This window comes from Triturus cristatus, chromosome 7 (assembly GCF_964204655.1).
Source record: "Triturus cristatus chromosome 7, aTriCri1.1, whole genome shotgun sequence".
In the NCBI taxonomy this organism is placed as follows: domain Eukaryota; kingdom Metazoa; phylum Chordata; class Amphibia; order Caudata; family Salamandridae; genus Triturus; species Triturus cristatus.
The window spans coordinates 624,163,722-624,185,486 of NC_140590.1; the positions used below are offsets into that span (position 1 = coordinate 624,163,722).

The 21,765-nt window shown below is 46.5% G+C and overlaps 1 protein-coding gene across 4 annotated transcripts in view; it reads left to right on the forward strand.

Moving 5' to 3' along the window:
- The window catches only part of RHOT1 (ras homolog family member T1), a 429,863-nt gene that overhangs the window by 15,894 nt on the left and 392,204 nt on the right, over nt 1-21,765 (forward strand). For all 4 annotated transcript variants that reach the window (XM_085617215.1, XM_085617212.1, XM_085617214.1 and 1 more), the window contains exon 2: nt 7,977-8,035. In XM_085617215.1, the coding sequence (XP_085473341.1) occupies nt 7,977-8,035 (59 nt within the window). The remainder of the gene's footprint in view (nt 1-7,976; nt 8,036-21,765) is intronic.

Consider the following 21,765-nt stretch of genomic DNA (forward strand, 5'->3'; position numbering starts at 1 on the left):
CCTGCTCCCTACTTCATCTCCCTCGCTCTCCTCGCCCACACGTCCCTCTCTCTCCTCGCCCACTCGCACCGCCCTCTCCGTCTCCTTTTTGAAGACCGCTTGTCTTTCATTTTGATTTATTTCTTTTATTGCAGAAAGCATTGCGTGGTTATCTCTTGAGGGGACTTTCTCTTTTTATAATAAAAAGCGTCAAATCCAACACCCTGAAGCCTACGGGGGAGCCGCTGTGACTGTCGATCAGTGCTGGGAATCTTCAGCCTGTGGGCTGGGCAGGCGTGTGCAGATGGGATCCTTGATGAAGGCACGGATTTCTAAAGTACCACCCTTTGGTTGGCGTGAACGCTTGGTTGTGCTTCCTTGCTCTTGTTTATCCCCAGTGCAGTTTTTTTCGCCAGGCTTCTAGTCGTGGTGCTCTGTGGGCACAGTCTCTCTTCAAAAAGTGACTGCAGCTGTTGTTGTCTGGTGATTGTCAGGAAGATCCCAACACATAAAGTAATGCCCTGTTAAGCAATGGGCACAATTTGTAGACAAACTATTACAGTGTGGTCCTACTGCCACCCTTCAGGAAGTGACCCCTTTCTCTCCTTCATGCCTTACAACGACCAGTCAGCGACTTCTCGCAGGGGTGAATGGCACTTGTAGTAAAATATTATAGCTCTCAGTTCTGCCATCCAGCGCCTCACTTATTGTTTGAAACCATTACCTCTCCTTGCACCACCTTTATTATATTGCTTTCAACACATCACATACTTACACATCACAAAAGATGTCTTCAGTCATTTTATTTATTTCTTTGACCAGCGCGCAGTCTCTTGCCCTCGGCTGCTTCTACAGCAGGCTCAGTTTCTTCCACCCTTTCTCCGGCGCATCCCACCACCCCATCTCCACAAGAGTGCGCGTCGCTTTCACTTTCGCGGCAGCGCGGCTAATTTTTGAAGATAGCCAGCTTGCCCTTGTAAACGAAGAAATAGCAAACTCACGACGCCTTTCTTAAAAATCAAATTTTCTGAAACGTGGACCCGATCTTTAGCCAAAAGACAAGCCTACTGTTCGGAGAGACTGACGGCAAACGTGGCCTGGAGTTTACGGGCTCTGTGCTTTCAGGAACTTAAGAGCAGTACGTTTTGCTGTCCGCCATTTTTAAGCACACTTACTAGAATCGGAATTTATCATGCAGACGCCCCTGGGAATGTTTGACTTGTCTATGATTTACCTTTTTATATATTTCTTTTGCTGTGAAGAAAACAAAACACCCTATAGTTAATTGTTTACATACTTCTTACATTGGACGATAGCTGTGATCTCAATTTTTTTGAAGTCATATGATTTCCCTCGTCTTGGTCAAAGTTACACAGAGCAAATTCGTATCTGAAGGTCATGTTTGTTCTTCTGTTTTTTTTCCCACCTTTGTACCTAGCCAGAAGTTACAGTACGACTCTTTCAAGTTCGGTCTGTCGTACTGTCCATAGCAGACCGTTTTCAAATGCTGTTGGGACCAGTTATTTTATTCTTTGCCAGAGTGGTTATTACCCAGGCAAAGCGCCCTTTCATAAAATTTGCTAACATCATAAGTCCTGTTAAATTGATGTATTCCTCTCGCAGTATGTGAAATAGACGCCCCTCATCCTTTGAGCCCTCCAGATCAATAATCCGCCGGTTTCCATACTGTGTGCCTTTTCCTCCTCCAGTTACTTTTAGGTGTCTGAAACTTGTCATGAGGTGACCACATGTCCTTCAAATAATAACCCTGGTGTGACGGCGCTATGACCCCTCTACACCTTTTAACATTATCTGAATGGTTATGATTTACATCACTGATTGCTCTTTGCCAACAAGAACTCCCCCCCCCCACCCCCCCCCACCCCCATGCTTTTTTACCCCTGCCACTTTTTATTATGTAAATTCCTGTGATGCCATGTGTGATGTTGTGCGCCGCGATGCCGCTTGCATACTACCTGACTAGGTTAGACCCCCAACTTCTTATTTTAGGACTTTTAACCTGCATGTTACCATAACAGGTTGTTTTGCAAGTCACACCAGCCACAGAATGTTGACCCTATGTGTGTTGCTGAGCCTTCATGCGCGAGAACCTGGCATCCCTTTAGAGTGGATTTATGCTTAGTGGTGTGCAGTTATGTACTGCCGCGGCTTCTATCAGAGCAATAGAGCTGGCGTTCTGGGCCTTTGAACACACCTGTGTTGCTCACAAAAATAAACAAAAAACTGGAAGCTACCGATAAAATGGTGTTTGTGTCCACTGGACTCTTCATGGCATTCTAAAGGAGCAAGTTAATTTTTTTACAACCAAATCAATAGCATTTATTTTAACAATGTATTAAAGCTTATCAAACCTCTTCAATGATTTGGGCGAAGTCAAAGTATTAACATGCGGATGTTTTCCAGCAGGGACATAACCAAGCAGGCTATGTTGCAGGTCAGTGTGTCCTGCAAGTAGCACATGCAATGACAACATACCTCACTGAGCTGTGTTAGTAAGCTCTGTGTGTATAGATTTACATGCAGTGCTGAGCAAAAGACACAATATTGCAACCAATCTGCAAAACTGTGATAGTAAGCTGCATGGTAAAAAAATATATATACCTACGGTTGTGCACATACACAGGGTCGAGTCTCTGTGTCGGCTCAACTTTCTGTGATTCAAAGCATGTCACTTAATTTTCCTGTGCCTACAGAAAACAAACATTGTCATAGCCAATAGGTCTCGCCTGTGGGACCTTATAAGTGTTTAGCCATGCAACAGTTGATGTTGTTGCACCAAGGATATTGTGCTGCATAACTAAATACTTATAAGGCCCAAAAGGCGAGAACTATTGGCTATGCCAATGCTTGTTGAGTTTAGATTTCAACTTACTCAAAGATGATGGCTTGAGTAGGCCATATATATCAAATGTGTTGCTGGGACATTGGAAGTAAAAAGCTGCTATACTCACTGTTGGCACATATATAGCTGTCTCCTGTTTTTTTGGTTTAAAAAAAAAAAGCCATAACCACTGGAGTGTCCCATTCTGAGGAGTCTATGGGCTCAATCACCAATTGCTTAAGATGTTTATAAAATTTTGTTCTGACGCTCAGTGGCACATTCTGCACCTTATGTTTCACTGAAACTGCTGACTCCTCTTAGTTGATTTTATGCATAAATCCTTTAGCACAGACAAGTCTGTCTGTAAAAATTTGATGGTGCGAGTCTAAACTAACTTTAAAGCTCTGTTTTCTAAATCAATTAAAGAAATTCGGCATGACTTGTCTGGTGTAAGTGCCATGTCTATTGTGCCCTGCTTCCTCCTTTCAAGAATAGTATAACCCTTGGACGCTACATAAACTTTTGTGAAAATCTCACAATCTTTGTAGGGCACATTTTCCCGAAAATGCTCAAGCAAATCAGTTTTGCTTCCACCATATGCAGCAGAGTTAATATTGGGAGGTTCCAGGTTAACATTATTGCATCCCGACAAGAATAACTTGTCTGACATAATTAGGGAAATGGAGACAACTTTAGCTGCATCAGCTTTGAGTCATGTACAGCAATATCACGTGTTTATCTTCAGCCCTATCTGTTTCATCCATAGTACCAGCAGTTAGAACCAATTTGCAGTTACTCTTTTCCTGCCATAAACAGCACGTTTGTAGACTGACCAGGTGAACTGTCTTAGCCTTTCTTCTGCACATCCTTGAAAAATGACTGATTTTGTAGCATTTTTTGCTGGCTTTACTGACAGCTTGACATGTAGGAGCTTTGGCTAGGCATGATTTTGATCCACATCTCAGACATTAGTATTTTCTTGAAAAGAACTTTCCATTTTGTCCTGTCTCTTTTCTTCCATATTGTAGTTTGAATTAAAATAATGTATAACCGTGTTAACTGAGATGAAACTCTTGACACCATTTAGTCAGTTGAGTTTTCTTGTGGACATAGCTGATCTTTGGATGCCTTTTGTTGTATTGATGGTTTCTTCTAATTTGGAACATAACTGTTCCTGTGCTTTTTTGTCAAAGCAGCATACCACAATCTGATAACATATATACTGATGTATGTCCTTCAGTTCCTAAACAATTGGATTTCAGTGTAAATTTATGCTCACTATAAGACTTTTTGCCATCCATGGGTAGAAGGTAGCTTTCAAAACCTTTGTGCCATTGCTTCCATTGTATCATCAGATTCTGAGGAACAGCTAGAAATACATGTGAGGCAGTAATATTTTACATTGCTAAAATGTTTTCAGAATATGTGTAGATATGCCTCAGAACTGCTCTTTCACTCGCCAATCCATGATACTTAGAAGCTGGCGTTAACCAATAATTCTCACTTGTTCCTTTTTTGCTCTAGAATGAATTTCACTTAGATATTGCAGCTTAAAGTTTATGCGATTAATGCTTTTCCCAAGTGAAAAGCAACCCTCCTTCAGTTGTCCTGAGACATCCTGGAGTCTGAGGACCTCAGCATCACTGAACTTCGGCAAAGCAGCAGTGTATTAATGCAGCAGGCATTGAAATAAATATTTACATCAGATGTATAGCGTAAAGCTAAACGTCGCAGTCCTACCACAGGACACAAACGCCAATAAGCTTAAGTGCCTGACCTGCTTGTTGCATTCTATTCCTTTGAGGTATTGAGGAGACTAAAGATGATTCACCATGTGGTTCCACTGACATATTATTTTCCTTATTTCTCCAGAAAATACTTTAAATCTTCATTAACCCCGCAACATGCCAGCAGTTAAACTTCCTCCTCTTATTGTGCAGAAAATGGGTAACCATCACTTGTCATCGATATGTAAAGATCCGGTGAAACAAGGAGATTATGACCTATATATAATAAGAAGTAAATACAGTGTAAAAACACTAACTTCTAACATAGCACTATCCCCACCTTTTCCTACTTCAACGATCCTCCAGATTCATCAGCTCAAACCCACACTAACGTTTGCAACCCCATCAGAGAATTAACAGAAGAAATGTTGCGTATACACAAGCCAGACACAGTCTCTTCACTTTGACCATTTCAATCTGGATTCATATATCTGCAGCACCACGACTGCCAACCTTACTAGATCTACATGCAGTCTTTCATTCAGTTCCACGATTTCCCTATTGCTCATGTACATGGGTGCGATTGCATCCTTAGAACCAAAACAATGGCTTTCTCTATCCCAGAACATTCACTTTTTTTCCAGTCATCTGCAGTTTTGACAGAAGGGCCAAACCAGACTTTTTTCCCTGTCTAATTAGCTTGTGATCTATTACAGCTTTTAGTACCAGTACACCTCTTTTATAGAATAACCGTGTACTTTATAAGTGGATTGCATTTCATTGGCACAGTTGCTGATTGTATTACATTTTGTTTCTGAGAAGACTTTTGTGGTTCCTGAAAATTGGATCCTGTTGTCCTTCCTTCATTCCGAGTGATATTTGGTGTAACCTGTTGTGACGTATATGCTGTTAAGGTGGCTCAGTGGGCTAATGTATCCACTCAAAGGATTTATTTTGACATCATCGCCATAGGTTTGAATCCCGGTGGGTCCATTTGGTCATTGCTCCTTCTGAGGTGATAATATGAGTACTATTGAGTTGGGTTACAAGAAACATCCGTTTTTTCAGTGCTAAGAGGCCCCAGGATGAATGTGTGTTTTACAAATACATGTAATGTTCTGTTATGAGGGGGCAGTTATATTGAATCTGCTGCTCATCCTTGCCTCGGAACAGAAGTAAAAATGTAATGTGTGGAATGCTTCACTTAATGTCAACCACTGGTAGCTACTAAGGGTCGCATTACAGTTCATCTCTCTTTTTTTTTTTTATCACTCTGACACTTCAGACAGAGAGCACCCATATCTGTGCAAATCAGCCTTGGCACTCCTTGCATAAGATTGGTCCAACCTAAACGCCCCATTCATGTACGCTCTTAACTCTTGGCATACTATATCCACTACTAGAGGCCAGCTCTCACACTTGGGGCCCGATTACGATGTCGGACCGACCGGAGTCCGTCCGACATCGTTTGGAACTGGAACCAAACGACCTCCTGTCGTCGGTTCCAGCCCAGCTAGTAGGATGCTACCGAACACTGTTCGGTCGCAGTCCTACTCTTTACAATGCAAGCATGCATTCCGAACGGAGGCCATTTAGAATTTCGGTTTGGATTCCTTTCCGACCGACCCCATCAAAATGGAATGTTCAGAAAGGAATCTTTCTAGGTCAGGTCCTGGTGTGTGATGGCTAGTTTTGGAGGCTTCCTCTAGAGTATTGTCAACTTCATGAAGCCCTTTTGAAGTGCGAAATATGAAGCACTGTATAAATACATCAATACTCTATCCAGTTCTCAGTTACTCAACTGGATTATTACTCCTGCTTTGGATTTAACATCTGGCAGTTCATGTCCTGTGCTGGAGGCCACATTTGTTATCTTGTGTCAAATTCTAAAATCCATGTCTAGTTCTTGAGGCCAGCTATAATGTATTGTTCAATTCTCTGTGTAATCGCTAATGTATTGTGTCCAGGTTTGGAGTTCACTTATTCAGTATTATATTCAATTGTGGGACCATCTCGGGTGTAACATGTCAAGTTCGGGAGTAATTGGTTATCATACTAGATTTACTTCTGGGGTATTTTTCCCAGTTCAGGACTAAGGGGGCGATTACGATGTTGGCTGGAAACTCTTCCGACCGAATCTGTTTCGGAATCTTTTCCGACCGAATCGAGTTCAAGTCTGACCGACCGATTACGATGCCTCTGAACATCGTTCGGTCGGACTCACATTAACCTCAATGGGAGCCTGTGTTCCTAACGAGAACACAGGCTCCCATTGAAAAAAGGGTTGGTTGGGGAGAACCTTGCACCCTGTGGCGGGCACCTCATGGTGCCTGCCACACTGTGCATGGTTGGAAAGAGGGGTCCCTTGGGTACCCCAAAGGCCCCTACCGCAGGCCTACGGGTGAAGGGGGGGCCTCCTACGGCCCCCCAAAGTCAGATTCCGACAGCCGTTTTGTGTCGGGCAGACTGATTCGGAACATCTGTTAGAATCGGCCATCGTAATCGCTCGGTTGGAAACCGTGTCCGAGTGGTACGATTCGGCTCCGAACGACTCTGGCTATCCGAATGCCAATTGGAACCCGAATCGGACAGCTCGAACGGTTTCCTTGCATCGTAATCGGTCGGTCGGAAATATATCTGATTCGGTCGATAACATAGGTTCCGAATTGGATTCGGAGAATCCGAATCCTGTTCGGAACCATTCCGACCCACATCGTGATCGGCCCCTTAGTCTGAAGTTTTCCAAAACTTGTAAAATGCTCAGACCAATCAAGGAAGACTATGACATTCTATAATACATTGGAGATGAAACTGATTTAATATTTGTTGACAATAATGCTCAACGTATTTCGTATTATAAAACTTAACTATTTTGTGTGGGGGTGTATAGGATGCAGATAAATAGCTGCGACAGTAAATCTCAAGGCAACACAATGACACTCTATTCTTATATCTTTCTCTGCCCTGCGCCATTTACTCTATATGATTTTCTGTCTGACCGTAGAAGCATACAGCTATGGGAGGACGGTTGAAGGTTCAGGGGTGGGGTCAAGGGAATGGTAATTTCTGAAAAAATTCTCAGGCATCATTGGATAGAATTGTGAAAATTCATTTAATTTGTTTTCCATTATCGATTGGTCGTAATAAACTCTGTATAGAGTTATGAATGATTTTAGAACTTTACAGTTCTTTTTCATGTTCTTGTGTGAAATGTGCAAATTTTTGGTCATATTTGGGAATATATAGTGTGTGTGTTTTTACTGTATTTATTTTTTATTTATTGGTGAGTTTTGGGTAGTGTGGCGTGTTGCCTTTTGGTGACCTGACACCCATGATAGATTTTTTTCTGGGAGGTGGAGGTTTCAGCGTGGATAGAAAGATCGCAGAGAAATGAATGCGTTTACTATGTTTTTTTTCTCTTTTCACAGCTCGCGTAGGGAAGACGTCACTGATTATGTCCTTGGTCAGTGAAGAGTTTCCGGATGAGGTATGGAGTTTCTTGTGAGCCATTTGTCAGAGTTGCCTATACACATTGCATAGTATATCTGGTCTGCATTCTTAAAATGAACATTTTGAATTGCGCTATACCTAAGCTACTAACTTTACGTGTTCATTTTTGTTCGTTATTAGAAAAAAAAAATTGACTCCCTTAGAAGAGAAGGATAGAAACGAAGTACATGTTTGCGAAGAACTAGTAAAGAGTCACTGGCTCATCAGGGTTAGGTCCCTGATTAATCAAAACTATAAATTCAACCGGACTCACAAGCTAGAAACAGATACCTTTCCTCCTTCATGGTCTAATTGAAGCGAAAATGTATGGCTGTGTATTTTACCATCATACTGTGTACTAAAATTACCATCTGCATACTCCAGCTCTTGTCTTCTTATTCCATGAGCCATTCAATACATCTCCTTCCATAAAGCAGTCCTTCTGACACCAAAACACAGATACATTTACTTAAGAAGAGTCCCAGTCTCTCACTGCCACCTCTCTCAGAAACCCCGCTTTGCTTTTCTTTAGCACACAAACAGAGTCTCTCAGGACCATGCCTGTGTGTAGAGAGCCTCACCCAGCTGCACAAACCTTGCACGCTTAGCCAGTGCAAGGCCCAGCAGTAGTAAATGGGGAATGGGATGCTCTTGGTGGAGAGGGCTCCTGGGGATAGCAGAGGCAGTGAGTTGACAGGAGTGGGTGCATTCCATTCCCCCATGCCTTGGACAGGCCGGATACTCCTGCAGTAAGTGCCTCATGTGATTTAAAATTAATGTGTTAGTAAAATAGTCTGCTGTTTCCACACCTGTGAAATCAGGGTGCGGGAACAGTGGACTTGTTCTCAATTGTCAGATCAGTAACCCACCCCGAGAGTACCTCTCATTCCACTAGTATTCCCGACGCGGCAGGGTCGTGGACCAGGGCCAGCGCACTCGATAATTCTCGCCTCGGTGCCTACTCTAACCAGGGATCACACTCGGCAACTCTGGGCATTAGCTTGCCTCATCTCCACAACGGCCCCCCACATTCGCCGGGGATGCCTGGTTTCACCTTGGAGATACCCAGGAGGGACAATCTCACAGGGATAGCCAGGACGGGTTCCCCAGTGGTCTACAGCGCCACGACGCCTCAGGGCAGCAGTGCGCTTTACAAGACGCATACATTTACATTTTCCACTCATAATTGGGCTCTTAATGAGAATCCTCGTTGTATGTGTTTTCATAACTTGCATCCTTAGCCCATCTTTTCTGTTTTGCCTTTGTTCTTTCTCTTTGTAGGAAAGTGGATTATTATGTGGTGTGATTGTGAGACCTCGCCATGTAATAAAGTTGCAATCTCCTTTAGGCCCAGATAGGGTATTTAATAAAACCTTTAGCCCTTTCCTGGGTAGCTGTGGCACAGAGCACTCACACGTAATCCAAGGAACAAGTATAAAGCATTCAGGAGTAGTAAAACAATAAGTAAATATAAAACAAGACAATACAAATCCAATACCAATCACATATTTATGATGGGAAACTAGAGCTAGGATTTTTCAAAGTTAAAGTAAATCACTGTATTTCACTTTTCAGAATGCAATAAAGCATAGTGGTTTTGAGTCACCCTGCTAGAAATACTAATAAAACACTCTTGGGTGGGCCACAACTGATTGGGAGCTAGTCACAGGGACCATTCAAGCCCACTTCAGAGTCGAAAAACCAGCAGCATCTGACTCTGGTAATTGAAATATGACTCTCGTGTTACACAATTCTCATATTGTATAGTTGAACATGTAATAAAACTGACGTTGGCAGGTGTATCATGAACCCCCATTGCCCTGTAACTGGGCAAGGGAGGAAATCTCCTGGTTTTAGATAGACTCTTGAAAGGTTGTTTGTAGTTATAGAGTTAGTATAGAATAGTTAATATGGCCTAATTTGATTTTGGGGGAGACTTCTTCAGGATTCTGGTTGGCAAGGGCATATATTTTTAAAATGGACATAACATCTGAAGCATCAGGAGCGATGGGGAGGCGTGGGGGATATGGCTGGGGGATGGGTTGCACACTGTTTCCCTATATGCGGATGATTTGCTGTTATACCTCCGGGATGTTACTGTGATCCCGGTATCCATTGCAGACATACTTAGAACTTTTGAGGAGCAGTCGGGACTCCGGGTCAATTGGGCTAAAGCGGGGATCTACCCTTTCAGTACTGACACAGCAGAGGAGGCTGTAGTTCTCAATGGCTCGCCTCTTGCATGGTATCCCACCACCTTTAGATATCTCGGTATCTTCAAATATCGGACGCCTGACGACTTCTTAGAGGGCAATCTGACGAGAGCAATCTCAGCAATACGAGCTCAAATGCAATTCTGAAAAACACTTCTATTGAATGTTATGAGCCGCATCACCCTGCTGAAAATTATCGTACTCCCCAAACTGCTTTATTATTTCTCGAATCTCCCACTCTATATCCCACCTAAGACTTTCCAGGAACTGGAACGACTATTCCTGGACTTAATATGGAATAAGGGGAGGCCACAAGTTGCTTTGTGGACGTTACATGCTCCTACTAGTCAAGGTGGGCTAGCCGTCCCCAATATGGAATTGTATTATTTAGCTGCCCAGCTCCAATGGGTGATGAAATGGCTAGACGGCAAGGGTCTGGAAGACACCGCGACTATGAGCCAACCCTGGACCCACTCTCAAATATGTCATCTGTTCCACCCTGTAGCTAAACTTCCACAACCATCTCAATTGCACTTGGGTCTAGCGTACCAATGTTATAAGAGGAGTTTATATCTCACACGCGTGACCCTCCCATACGCCCCGATCATACCACTGATGGGGACTTCAAGGGGTAGACTGGGTACATCAGACGCATACCTGACGACCTGGCACGCAGCGGGATTGGATACATTGGGCGATTTTATATAAAGACGGCATCCTACTAACGTTCGAGACACTGGCCTACGATGCTGAACTACTGGCAGGCCAATTCCTTTTGCATACCTCCCTTGTGAAGGCTGCCTGGGGGGGACCTAACAGCCGATCCACCGACACATCTACCATTACAATACCTACATGTAATGGGGGGGGGGGATCACATGTGGTGCATTGAAACTAATGCAGCAACTCCGAATCAAATGGGAGGTAGATGGAGGTCAGCCCTGGACTGATGGGGAGTGGGACACTATTTTAGCAGGTTAAAGATACATACCAAGGAACTCCAGGTTCAAACTTATACAAACCTTCATTATACAGAGGGCGTACCTCTCCCCTGACAAGTTGAATAGGTATTTCCACATTGCCACTTCTGCATGCCCGCGCTGTTAGCAGTTAGATGCGGACTTGCTACATATGCTATGGGCTTGTGCATCTCTTTAACGCTATTGGCAGGAAGTGGTCACGACCCTCGCCTTACGCCTTATGTACAGACTCGCCCCTGTCATTGTCATAGAAAATTTGCCTACTAGGCCTTTATGCCAGATCTAAGAAAAATAAGGTTATCTCAAGAATCCGAGACATAGGTTTCATCACTGTGAAACGGTTGATAACCAAGAAATGGAAACCTGCAGATCCACCAGAGGTTATTAGCTGGAAGCGCTCACTCACAATATGGGCACAAGTGGAGAGTATGGCATTACACAGAGAAGAGACAGCAGCGCTCCGCAAATATCCTATTGAGCAGGGCTGGGACACACTGCTTACTGCCCTTGAACGCGGTGATACAGTGGAAAGAAATAGTGCCACACCCGCTGCTCCGTAATAGACACGTTAGCGGCTCACCGCTCAGTTCAGAGGAGCAGTTGTATATTGAAGCGTGTAGAATAGAAACCCTATACACCCATTGGTTCGTCGAGGGCGGCTGTCTATGCCCCGTATATACTTGGGCATAGAGATGCCCTTTGCTGTGTTGCGATTATATTTAGATGTGTGCACTGACTTGATTGCCGGCCGGACGAGCCGCTGGAAGGCACTGTATTGAGAATGCACCCTCATACCCAGACATGTAGTATTGACCCTACTTGTATTCCATGGATGACAGTTTTAATATTAGAAGTTTTAGTTTTGTTTGCACGTTACAGAAAATATGGCTTATTGGTATTCTCAAATGGTCTCCTCTCTTATATTTGTCATTCTGTCTTGCAGAAAAGTGATGATTATGTCCGACTGCTAATTTTTGTATAACCAGACCGCATACACATTAGATACTTTTGTATTCACTCTGATAGGAAGCCTTATAAATATGTTATAAATGAATATGGCCACAGTATGTACATCATGATGCAGCAACGCATGTTAGCAATGGCACACAGGGACCTTAATAATGCATACTCGCATAAGGTATGAATATTTGTAATTGAGAATGGCACGTTAGTTCTCTTATCACATTGTTGCAAAATAAGATGATACTCTTTATATGTGCTCCATGATTCTGTTGTACACATTTGAATATTTTGTATAAAGTCGCGATGACAATCATGATAAAATCAGAAAATACTAATAAAGATATTTAAACAAAAAAAAGTACATCATGTGAAGCATAGTTGGTGATTTTTTTTCAGATGGAGCGATTTGATATGTGTGGTGCAACCTGTATTTACATTGCTTTTTCTTATTAAAATAGTGCCAATCAATGCTTGCCTCATTGTTCTTGCCACTGACAATTGCTTGCAGCGTATAACTGCTACCCTGAAAGCCAAGAGTATTATGAAGGCTAACCCTAAACTTCATTGATCATGTCCAGGTCATGTGATGTCCTTCTCTGCTGATGTATTAACCTGTTCGTTATTGGCAGTTGATGCTGCTCAAATGGACCAACCGCAGTCACAGGGCCACTGTCGCAAGAAAAGTTGCCCTAGACTTTACTACTTCAACAGAGGTTAGGTCACCTTCTGCTGTATTCCTGCCTCAACCCAAAATGAGTTTGCCTCTTTTCACTGGTACTCATAGGTACATGCTGGTTCCCGATTGTCTTCACATTACGTATTGCCCGAATGTTCTCTGCTAAAGCCGATAAAGACAAAGGCATCCATCTCTAAGGGGTCATGGGCAGAATTCCTGGTTTTTGAAGGGGCGCAAATCATTGCCCAGTGACGGATTCAAATATCCCCACTCTTGCGTTCTCATATAAAAGTATCAGTCACCTCAGACACACAAGTCATTAAAACCTGCCCATCCTCACCTGTGTCCAAATCAGCATCACACAGAAAATACCAGCAGCTACAATACTACAACTTATGCTAATCAGTGCTTACTCATATGTCCACCATGCGCTCAACGTGGCTGGGCCCATGATCGCAAAAGACACAAGTTCCGTGCTCTCCATGCCACTGGAATCAAGCTATCCTGGCTGAAGAGGGATGAAACCCCGAAACCGGTCCTAGGATGCTTGGTTCCAGTCCAGGGAGGACCTGGCTTGGCAGTTCGGGATGGACTGTTCCCATGAGGCACAGGGTCAAGACTGATTTGTATACGGCTGGGTTCAAACTGGAACGGTATGGTGAGCAAAAAAACGATGGATTTAGGCCCAGATCTCTGTACTGGGGTGAATGTATGACATTGTTCTGCATTATGTCCATCAACTGTTGTTTTTGCATTGGTCCCATGATTGTGCATAGACTTCAGACACAGAATCACATCTACATTGGCCACCTCCATTGACCCTCAGTTCATGAACATTGTCCTCCCTACAGGATACTACATAGGCCACATGTGCAAGACTGGTCAAGGCCTCCCTGGAATCTGCACATCTTTATGGAATTGCTTGCTGCAAGGTCCCTCCCAACGACGGTCGATGGAGTTGCTCGGTTTTCTCTTCATCATTACACCACAAACCATCAATTTCAATCAACTGTAAACCTCCTGGAAGTAGCAAAAACCTTTATAGAATAAATGACTGAACTTGTTTCTAACCTATCCATTAATCACACCAAACACACAACTCTCAGGAGTTCAACCGTCTGGGCAACTCCACTATCAACAGAAATAGATTTTACATCTTTATCTCCAAGACACCCTCTGTGTTTCCTACACACACAAACCTACACTCATCCTTCATATCACCTTCTTATTACCTCCATGCCCACCACGGGCTTCCATTCCCAACCCGACTGGACAAGTAACTGCTCTATACTTCATTTCCAACCACCAACAATGGCCAAGTTAAATCTGTCTAGTAGTAGTACTGCTCTTTCAAGATTTCCACAGACCTCATTGATGCAGTCTTTCAAGATTTACCCAAATGTGCAAAATAGCAAGCGCATCAAAAAACAAAATGATGGATTGATCTCCGCCACTGGTAATCTCTTGGGCCACAACCCAATCCATCATTTTACGCTCACCATTCCACTTCCGATTGGTCTCAGCCATATGAAAATCAGTCTTAACTCTGGTCCGGTGGTAACAGTGCTGCCGAGCTGCCAGGCCCGGTTCTCCCTGAACTGGAGACACATGCAACCCAGGACTGGGTTTATCCTTATCAGGGCACATCAGCCAGATATACAGTGAGCACTGGACCCACGTCTGGGCATGCCAGCCACACTTAGGGCATCAAAAACAAGTGATGGATGGAATGCTTGAATTAATATCATCACTGGCAACCACTCAGGCACATCCCAATCCATCGTTTTTCTCCCACCATGTCACCTCAGTTTGGACCCAGCTTTAAGCAAATTAGTTTTGACCCTGCTCCAGTGGGAACAGTCCAGCTCAAACTGCCTGCCTATTGAGCCCTAAGAAAGGCGAAACAGGTCTTGGGTAATTGCATTCTGGTTCAAGGAGGCCTTGGCCTGGCAGTTCGGGCTGGACTGTTACCCCCCCCCCCCTCCCCCAGCAGTGTCAAGACTGATTTGAATATGGCTAGGTCCAAACTGAGATGACATGGTGTGCAAATTAACGATGGACTAGGATGCAGCCCTGAGTAATTACCAGTGGCTGAGATTAATGTAAGCATTCATTTAATCACTTTTTCTATATACTTAAATGTAACACCCTAAGTGGGACAGGTATGCCCAGACTTTTTTTGTGTGTACTTCAATCTAAAAATAGCAAAGCACTGATCAGATCTGTGAAACCCTGTTATCTTGCCAGACTTGTCTTTACATCATTCAACAGGTGACTGCAACACCACTGCTTTGTTTGTAGAAATGATGAATTCGATTATATGAAAAATCGACAGCATGAAACGAACACTATCGCTCAAATCCCCCTTCAACACACCCACCTTGATAACTAAAAACTCTTGTTGTTGGTGACCTCACAGTCATCCTCTCCAGCTTCAAATCAACTGATCACAGACCTCACACACAGAGCAGGACACACACTAGACCCTATATTCATGTCCAGCAACAGAGTCAAATACAGCCATACCACGGAACTCAGTTGGACTGATCTCTCCATCGTTATATTCACCATCGCAGCACCTCCACGCACCAGCCCCAACACTCCCAGCACCTCTTTCAGCAGCTGGATCAAAGTGACCCAGAACCAGTGGACGTATGTCCTCAACACCACCTAGCCCATCGCTGCCACCAACTTGTAGCACACAGTCAAGAACTTCAACACCTAAATCACCAATGCTGACGATCGATTCTTCCCCATGAAACCAGCCAGAACTTGCAGATTCATCAAACAAACCAGCTGTTACTCTCTGGAACTCAGCGCAGTGTAACGGAGCTGCAAACAACTAGATAGAAGATGGCGCACCAGTAGGGATGACACTGACCAAGCCACTTCAAGTCAACACTGCAACTACTACCATCAACCCAAGGCCGTGAAAAAGGAGGCCCTGGCAGACCTCATCAAGGAACTCTTCAACATCGTCAGAGTTCGCCTGCCCAACAGCCACAGGAATCCCCATCAAGCTCTCATAGGAAATCTCCAAAGCTCTAGCAAATCACTTTTACACCAAGACCTTCTCAGTGTCCTTTCTCCTACGGAAACCGGCCCGACTACTACTTCACCTCATGGAAGCAGCCCAACAAACCAGGCACCACAGCCAAAATGAACTCCATCCCATCAGGAGCACACACCGCCATTTGCCCCCACCTCCTCTCCAACTTTGGAAGTGACAAGACGAGCCACCAACTCACCACCATCCTCACCGCATCCATTGCCACAGCCATCGCCACAGCTACCTTTGCCGACGCTTGGAAACACACAGAGGTCAGACCACTCTTTAGGAAACCCTCCGCAGACCCTAGCGACCTTCAGAACTACCGACCCACCTCACTGCTTTCGTTTCCTGCCAAAGTCCTAGAGAAGGCCATGAACCTTCAGATCACCGACTCCTGGAGACTCACAACCTGCTAGACCCCTCCCAATCGGGTCTCTGAGCCAACCACAGCACAGAGACTGCCCTGATTGCCGCCATAGACGACATCTGCACCCTTCTTGACAGAGGAGATTCGACCAAACTGATAGTTCTCGACCTTTCTGCATCATTCAACACAGTCTCTTACCACACACTCATAAAGAGACTGGATCAGAAATCAAAGAAGCAGCACTCCGTTAGATGGCATCATTCCCCACAGGGCGCATGCAGAGAATCCTTCTCTCCCACCCCCTTCACATCGCAACCCAAGAGCACCAACTGCTGTGTGCCTCAAGGTTCATCCCTCAGCCCCACCTTTTTTCAACATCTACATGACGTGATGCCGTTAGCCAACATCGTCGGATCCCATGACATCAACATCATATCGTATTCTGACGACACATAGCTCGTAGCAGGCCCCACCACAACAAAGACCATCTTCCACACCTGCATGAGGAACATCGCAGCATGGTTGAAGGACAGCTGCCTGAATCTCAAGTAAACATAGAGGGGACATTTGATGGGTCGGTAACACCCAAGAGATAGTAGGATAAGACTAAATCTGCGAGGCCTCTCTTGCACTGCAGGTATTAATCCGATAATACATTCGAAGGGCTATGGGAGCAGAGTACTAAGTTCCTATATGGTGCGAGGATATAATTAAAGTATACGCAATGTTAAAATGTAATGTACCAATTGCATTATAGAAATACTATATATGTATGATTACGTAACAGAAATGCCAATAAACAAAATTTTGAAAAAAAAGAAAACTACCTGCTGATCTTTGGCAACCATACCTCCCTCTGGAACGACGCTTGGTGGCCCACAGAACTTGGACCCACCCCCACTATCGCCAAGAAAAGTCATGCAAGCCCTAATCCACAGCCATCTGGACTACAGCAATGCACTGTAGCAGGTACCCCCAGCGAACTCATGAGAAGGCTCTAGACACTACAGAACTCAGCGGCCAGACTGATCCTCAATTTGCCCAAAAGGACCCATATCACCCAGCACTTGACTGGCTCCCCATCCAGAAAAGATGCCAATTCAAACTATGGACACATGCCTACAAATCTCTCCAGGACCAACATACGTGAACCACTGCCTGAACTTCCACCATCCAGAAAGCTGCGCTCCGCCTCCCTCGCCCTGGCACAGACGCTACGCATCTGCCGTAGCCACAGCAGACGACGCTCCTTCTTCCACCTCGCCACTAAGTCATGGAATGTCCTCCACTTCCGAACAGCTCCCTCCCGGACAGACTTCATGAAGAATTTCAGGACCTGGCTCTACGACTAACCCAGCATCTCTGCGCCTGGATACCCTCACAGGTAATAAGCCGCACTTTACAAGTACCGATTGATTGATTGAACCTTTTATGAAGATTCCACCTTTCCATCAACTATCCTGAAATCTGGAGAATCTCTTACTCTCTTATTCACACTATGTTATGTTGATTTGTATAGTGCAATAATCACCCCAGAGGGTATCCAGGCGCTTGGGCAGTTGTGTAGGTGTGTGATCCCAAGGTTCTTGAAGTGAGGAGGAGGATCTGATGTGTTGAGGGAGGCCGTTCCATGCATTGGGTGTAATGTAGGAGAATGAGCGATCTCCAGTTTTGCTTTTGTGAATGCGGGTAGTGTTTGCAAGTGAGAGTGAGGCAGACCGTAGGTGTCTGATGGGTTGATGAAAGCATATGCGGCTGTTCAGGTGTTCTGGTCCTGTGTTGTGTAGGGCCTTGTATGTGTGCGTGAGTAGTTTGAATTGGCTCCGCTTGTGAATGGGGAGCCAGTGAAGCTTCCTGAGGTAGGATGCGATGTGGGAGGTCGAATATGAGTCTTGCAGTGGCTGGCCTGGAGTCCGTGTAGGGGGTTGTTTGGAGGTTCCAGCCTAGAGAGTGTTGCCATTGTCCAGTCTGCTGGTGATGAGTGCTTGCGTGATGGTCCGTCTGGTGTTTTTAAGCAACCATTTGAAGATCTTTTTCAGCATGCAATGGATGTGGAAGCAGGAGGATACACACAGTGTTGACTTTAGCCGTCCTTCACACCTCACACAACATTTCTTGAAGATGTACTGTGAGAAAGTGCCATCTTTCTTGCATGGTATGCCCCCACTTTTTGCTGAATTGCTGATGTACTTTGACTGAGTGTGCCCTGGGCTCCTGCCAATCAGGTACGCAGGGCCTATGTTCCTTCCCTAAAACTGTGCTGAAGCCTAAACCCAATTGGCATCTCTGGCCACATGTCAGACGCTGGTAAATGGTACACTAGGTACCCAGGGCCTTGTGACCAGAGAAGGCCCCTAAGGGCTGCAGCACTTATTGTGCCACCCTTAGAGGCCCTATACCCTGACAGACACACACACTGCCCTTGCAGGCTGAGTGTGCAAGGGCGGACCCTGCCCACAGGTAGGTCGCCCCCCCCCCCAGCCGCCACACGGTCCTCCTGCGATGCTGTGACGCTGCCCCCGCTGTCGCCTTGCTCCCGCTGCCTGCCTCGTATTGAGTGAATCCTCCTTGGTTTCTCACTGGTAACCTGTCCCTTTTCCTTAGTTTCTCTGTAATTGGACCTTGTGCCCCTTCCCTCGTTTTGCTATCTGTGCCCCTTCTCCCCCGTTTTGGAGTGTGCCCCCTTCACTTGTTGCCTGTCTCCATTCCCTTTGTATTTCCGCCGTATTTTTTAACCTCTGTGCCCCCCTCCCTCATTTTGCTTTCTGTGCCCCTTTCCCCCGTTTTACAGTGTGCCCCCCTCACTTGTTGCCTGGTTTCATTCCCTTGTATTTCCACCGTATTTTTTAACCTCTGTTCCCCCTCCCTCATTTTGCTTTCTGTGCCCCTTTCCCCTATTTTAGAGTGTGCCCCCCCTCACTTGTTGCCTGTTTTCATTCCCTTGTATTTCCGCCATTTCCTCTCTGTGCCCTCCTTCCCCCGTTTTGCGTTCTGTGTCCCATTTCTCCCCCCTCTCCCTCCGTGCCATTTTCCCGCTTCTGCGTCCCTGCGTCCCCGCCCCCCGTTTTCCCATTCGCCACCCCGCTCCCGCCTCCCAGCTGCTCCGCCCTCCCACAGCCCCTCAAATGGAGGCGCGCCGAAGGCAAGCCCGTCTGCGCCCGTCCGCACCTGGACCGCGCCCAGTGCCAGAACCCCTCGCCGGAGCCGGAGCCAGAGAACCCGACTGAGCTACGACTCCGCCGCCCTCAACGCACTCAACACCGGACGACCACCCGCCTGCCACCGAGCCACCCCTAAGCGCACCCACGGACCCTTCACCTGCCTAGCCTGCAAATTCACCTGCCTCCGTACCTGCACCCCACCCACCGGACCCAACACCAACAATAGCCACCTCAAGTGCATCCTCCTCAACACCCGCTCCGTCCACAAGCACGCCATCGAACTCTGGGACTTCCTCGACACAACAACACCAGACGTCGCCTTCCTCTCGGAAACCTGGATGAACGCCTCCTCAGCCCCCGACATCGCCATAGCCATCCCGGACGGCTACAAAATCACCCGGAAGGACCGCACCAACCGAACCGGAGGAGGAATCGCCATCATCTACAGGAACACCATCAACATCACGACCAACGCCGAAGACACACTCCCCTCCGCCGAACACCTATACTTCCAGATCCACACCAACCCCAAAACCACACTCAGAGGAACCCTCATCTACAGACCCCCGGGCCCACGCACACAATTCAGCTAAACCATCGCCGACTTTATCAGCCCACACGCCCTAGCCTCACCCGAATACATCCTCCTAGGGGACCTGAACTTCCACTTGGAGAACAAGAACGACAACAACACCACCACCCTGCTCGACAACCTCGCCAACCTCGGACTCAAGCAACTGGTGAACTCCCCCACCCACTACGCCGGCCACACGCTCGACCCCATCTTCTCCGCCAGCAACCACGTCTCCTTCAGCCACTCCACCGGACTACACTGGACCGACCACAGCTGCCTCCATTTCACCTTCAAAAAGACTACTTCCCAACACCACACGCAACAGATCCCCCGCAGATACTGGAGCAAAGTCACCACAGACCAGCTAACCACATCGCTGAGCCAGAACCCACCAGTCGACACCCCAGACACCAACAACGCAGCCCAGAACCTCGCACAGTGGATCACCAACTGCGCCGATGACCTCGCTCCTCTTAAGAACCCCCCAGGCAAGACCAGCAACAGGAAAACCACATGGTTCACCAACGCCCTCAAAGACTCAAAGAAATCCTGCCGAACCCTCAAAAGCCTGGCGCCACGAACGGTCGACAGAAAATATGACAGCCCTCAAGAACGCCACCCGCGAACACCACCAGCTGATCCACACCACCAAAAGGACATCGTTCAAAGAGCGGCTGGACAACAACACCAACAACAGCAAAGAACTCTTCAACATCGTTAAGGAGCTCTCCAACCCCAGCGCCAGCAACAACAACATCGCACCGTCGCAAGACCTCTGCAACTCCCTCGCCACATTCTTCTACCGCAAGATCGCAGACATACACGACAGCTTCAGCACCCAGACCCCGCCTCCAGCCACCGAACCAACAATCACACCCACCACCCTTAGCGCCTGGACCTCCGTCAGCACTGAAGACACCACCCACGTCATGAACTCCATCCACTCTGGCTCTCCCTCGGACCCATGCCCTCACCACATCTTCAACAAAGCCGACGCCATCATCACACCCCACCTCCGGAACATCATTAACAACTCCTTCGCGTCAGCCACCTTCCCAGAAAGCTGGAAGCACGCAGAGATCAACGCCCTTCTAAAGAAACCCACAGCCGACCCAAAAGACCTCAAGAACTTCCGCCCCATCTCTCTCCTTCCCTTCCCGGCTAAAGTCATCGAGAAGACCGTCAACAAACAACTGACTGCATTCCTCGAAGCAAACCATGCACTCGACCCATCCCAATCCGGATTTCGAGCCAACCACAGCACCGAGACCGCCCTCATCGCAGCCACCGACGACATCAGAACCCGGATGGACAACGGGAAAACAACCGCTCTCATCCTCCTAGACCTCTCGGCGGCCTTCGACACCGTCTGCCACCGCACCCTAATAACCCGCCTACACAACACTGAAATCCATGGAAAAGCCCTGGACTGGGTCACCTCGTTCCTCTCCAACAGAACCCATAGAGTCCGCCTCCCTCCCTTCCGCTCCACAGCCACCAAGATCATCTGCGGCGTACCCCAAGGCTCCTCGCTCAGCCCAACCCTCTTCAGTATCTACATGAGCCCCCTCGCCGCCATCGCACGCGAACACAACCTCAACATCATCTCCTACACCGACGACACCCAGCTGATACTCTCCCTCACCAAAGACCCAGCCACCGCCAAAACCAACCTTCAGGAAGGAATGAAGGACGTCGCGGAATGGATGAAGCTCAGCCGTCTGAAACTAAACTCAGACAAA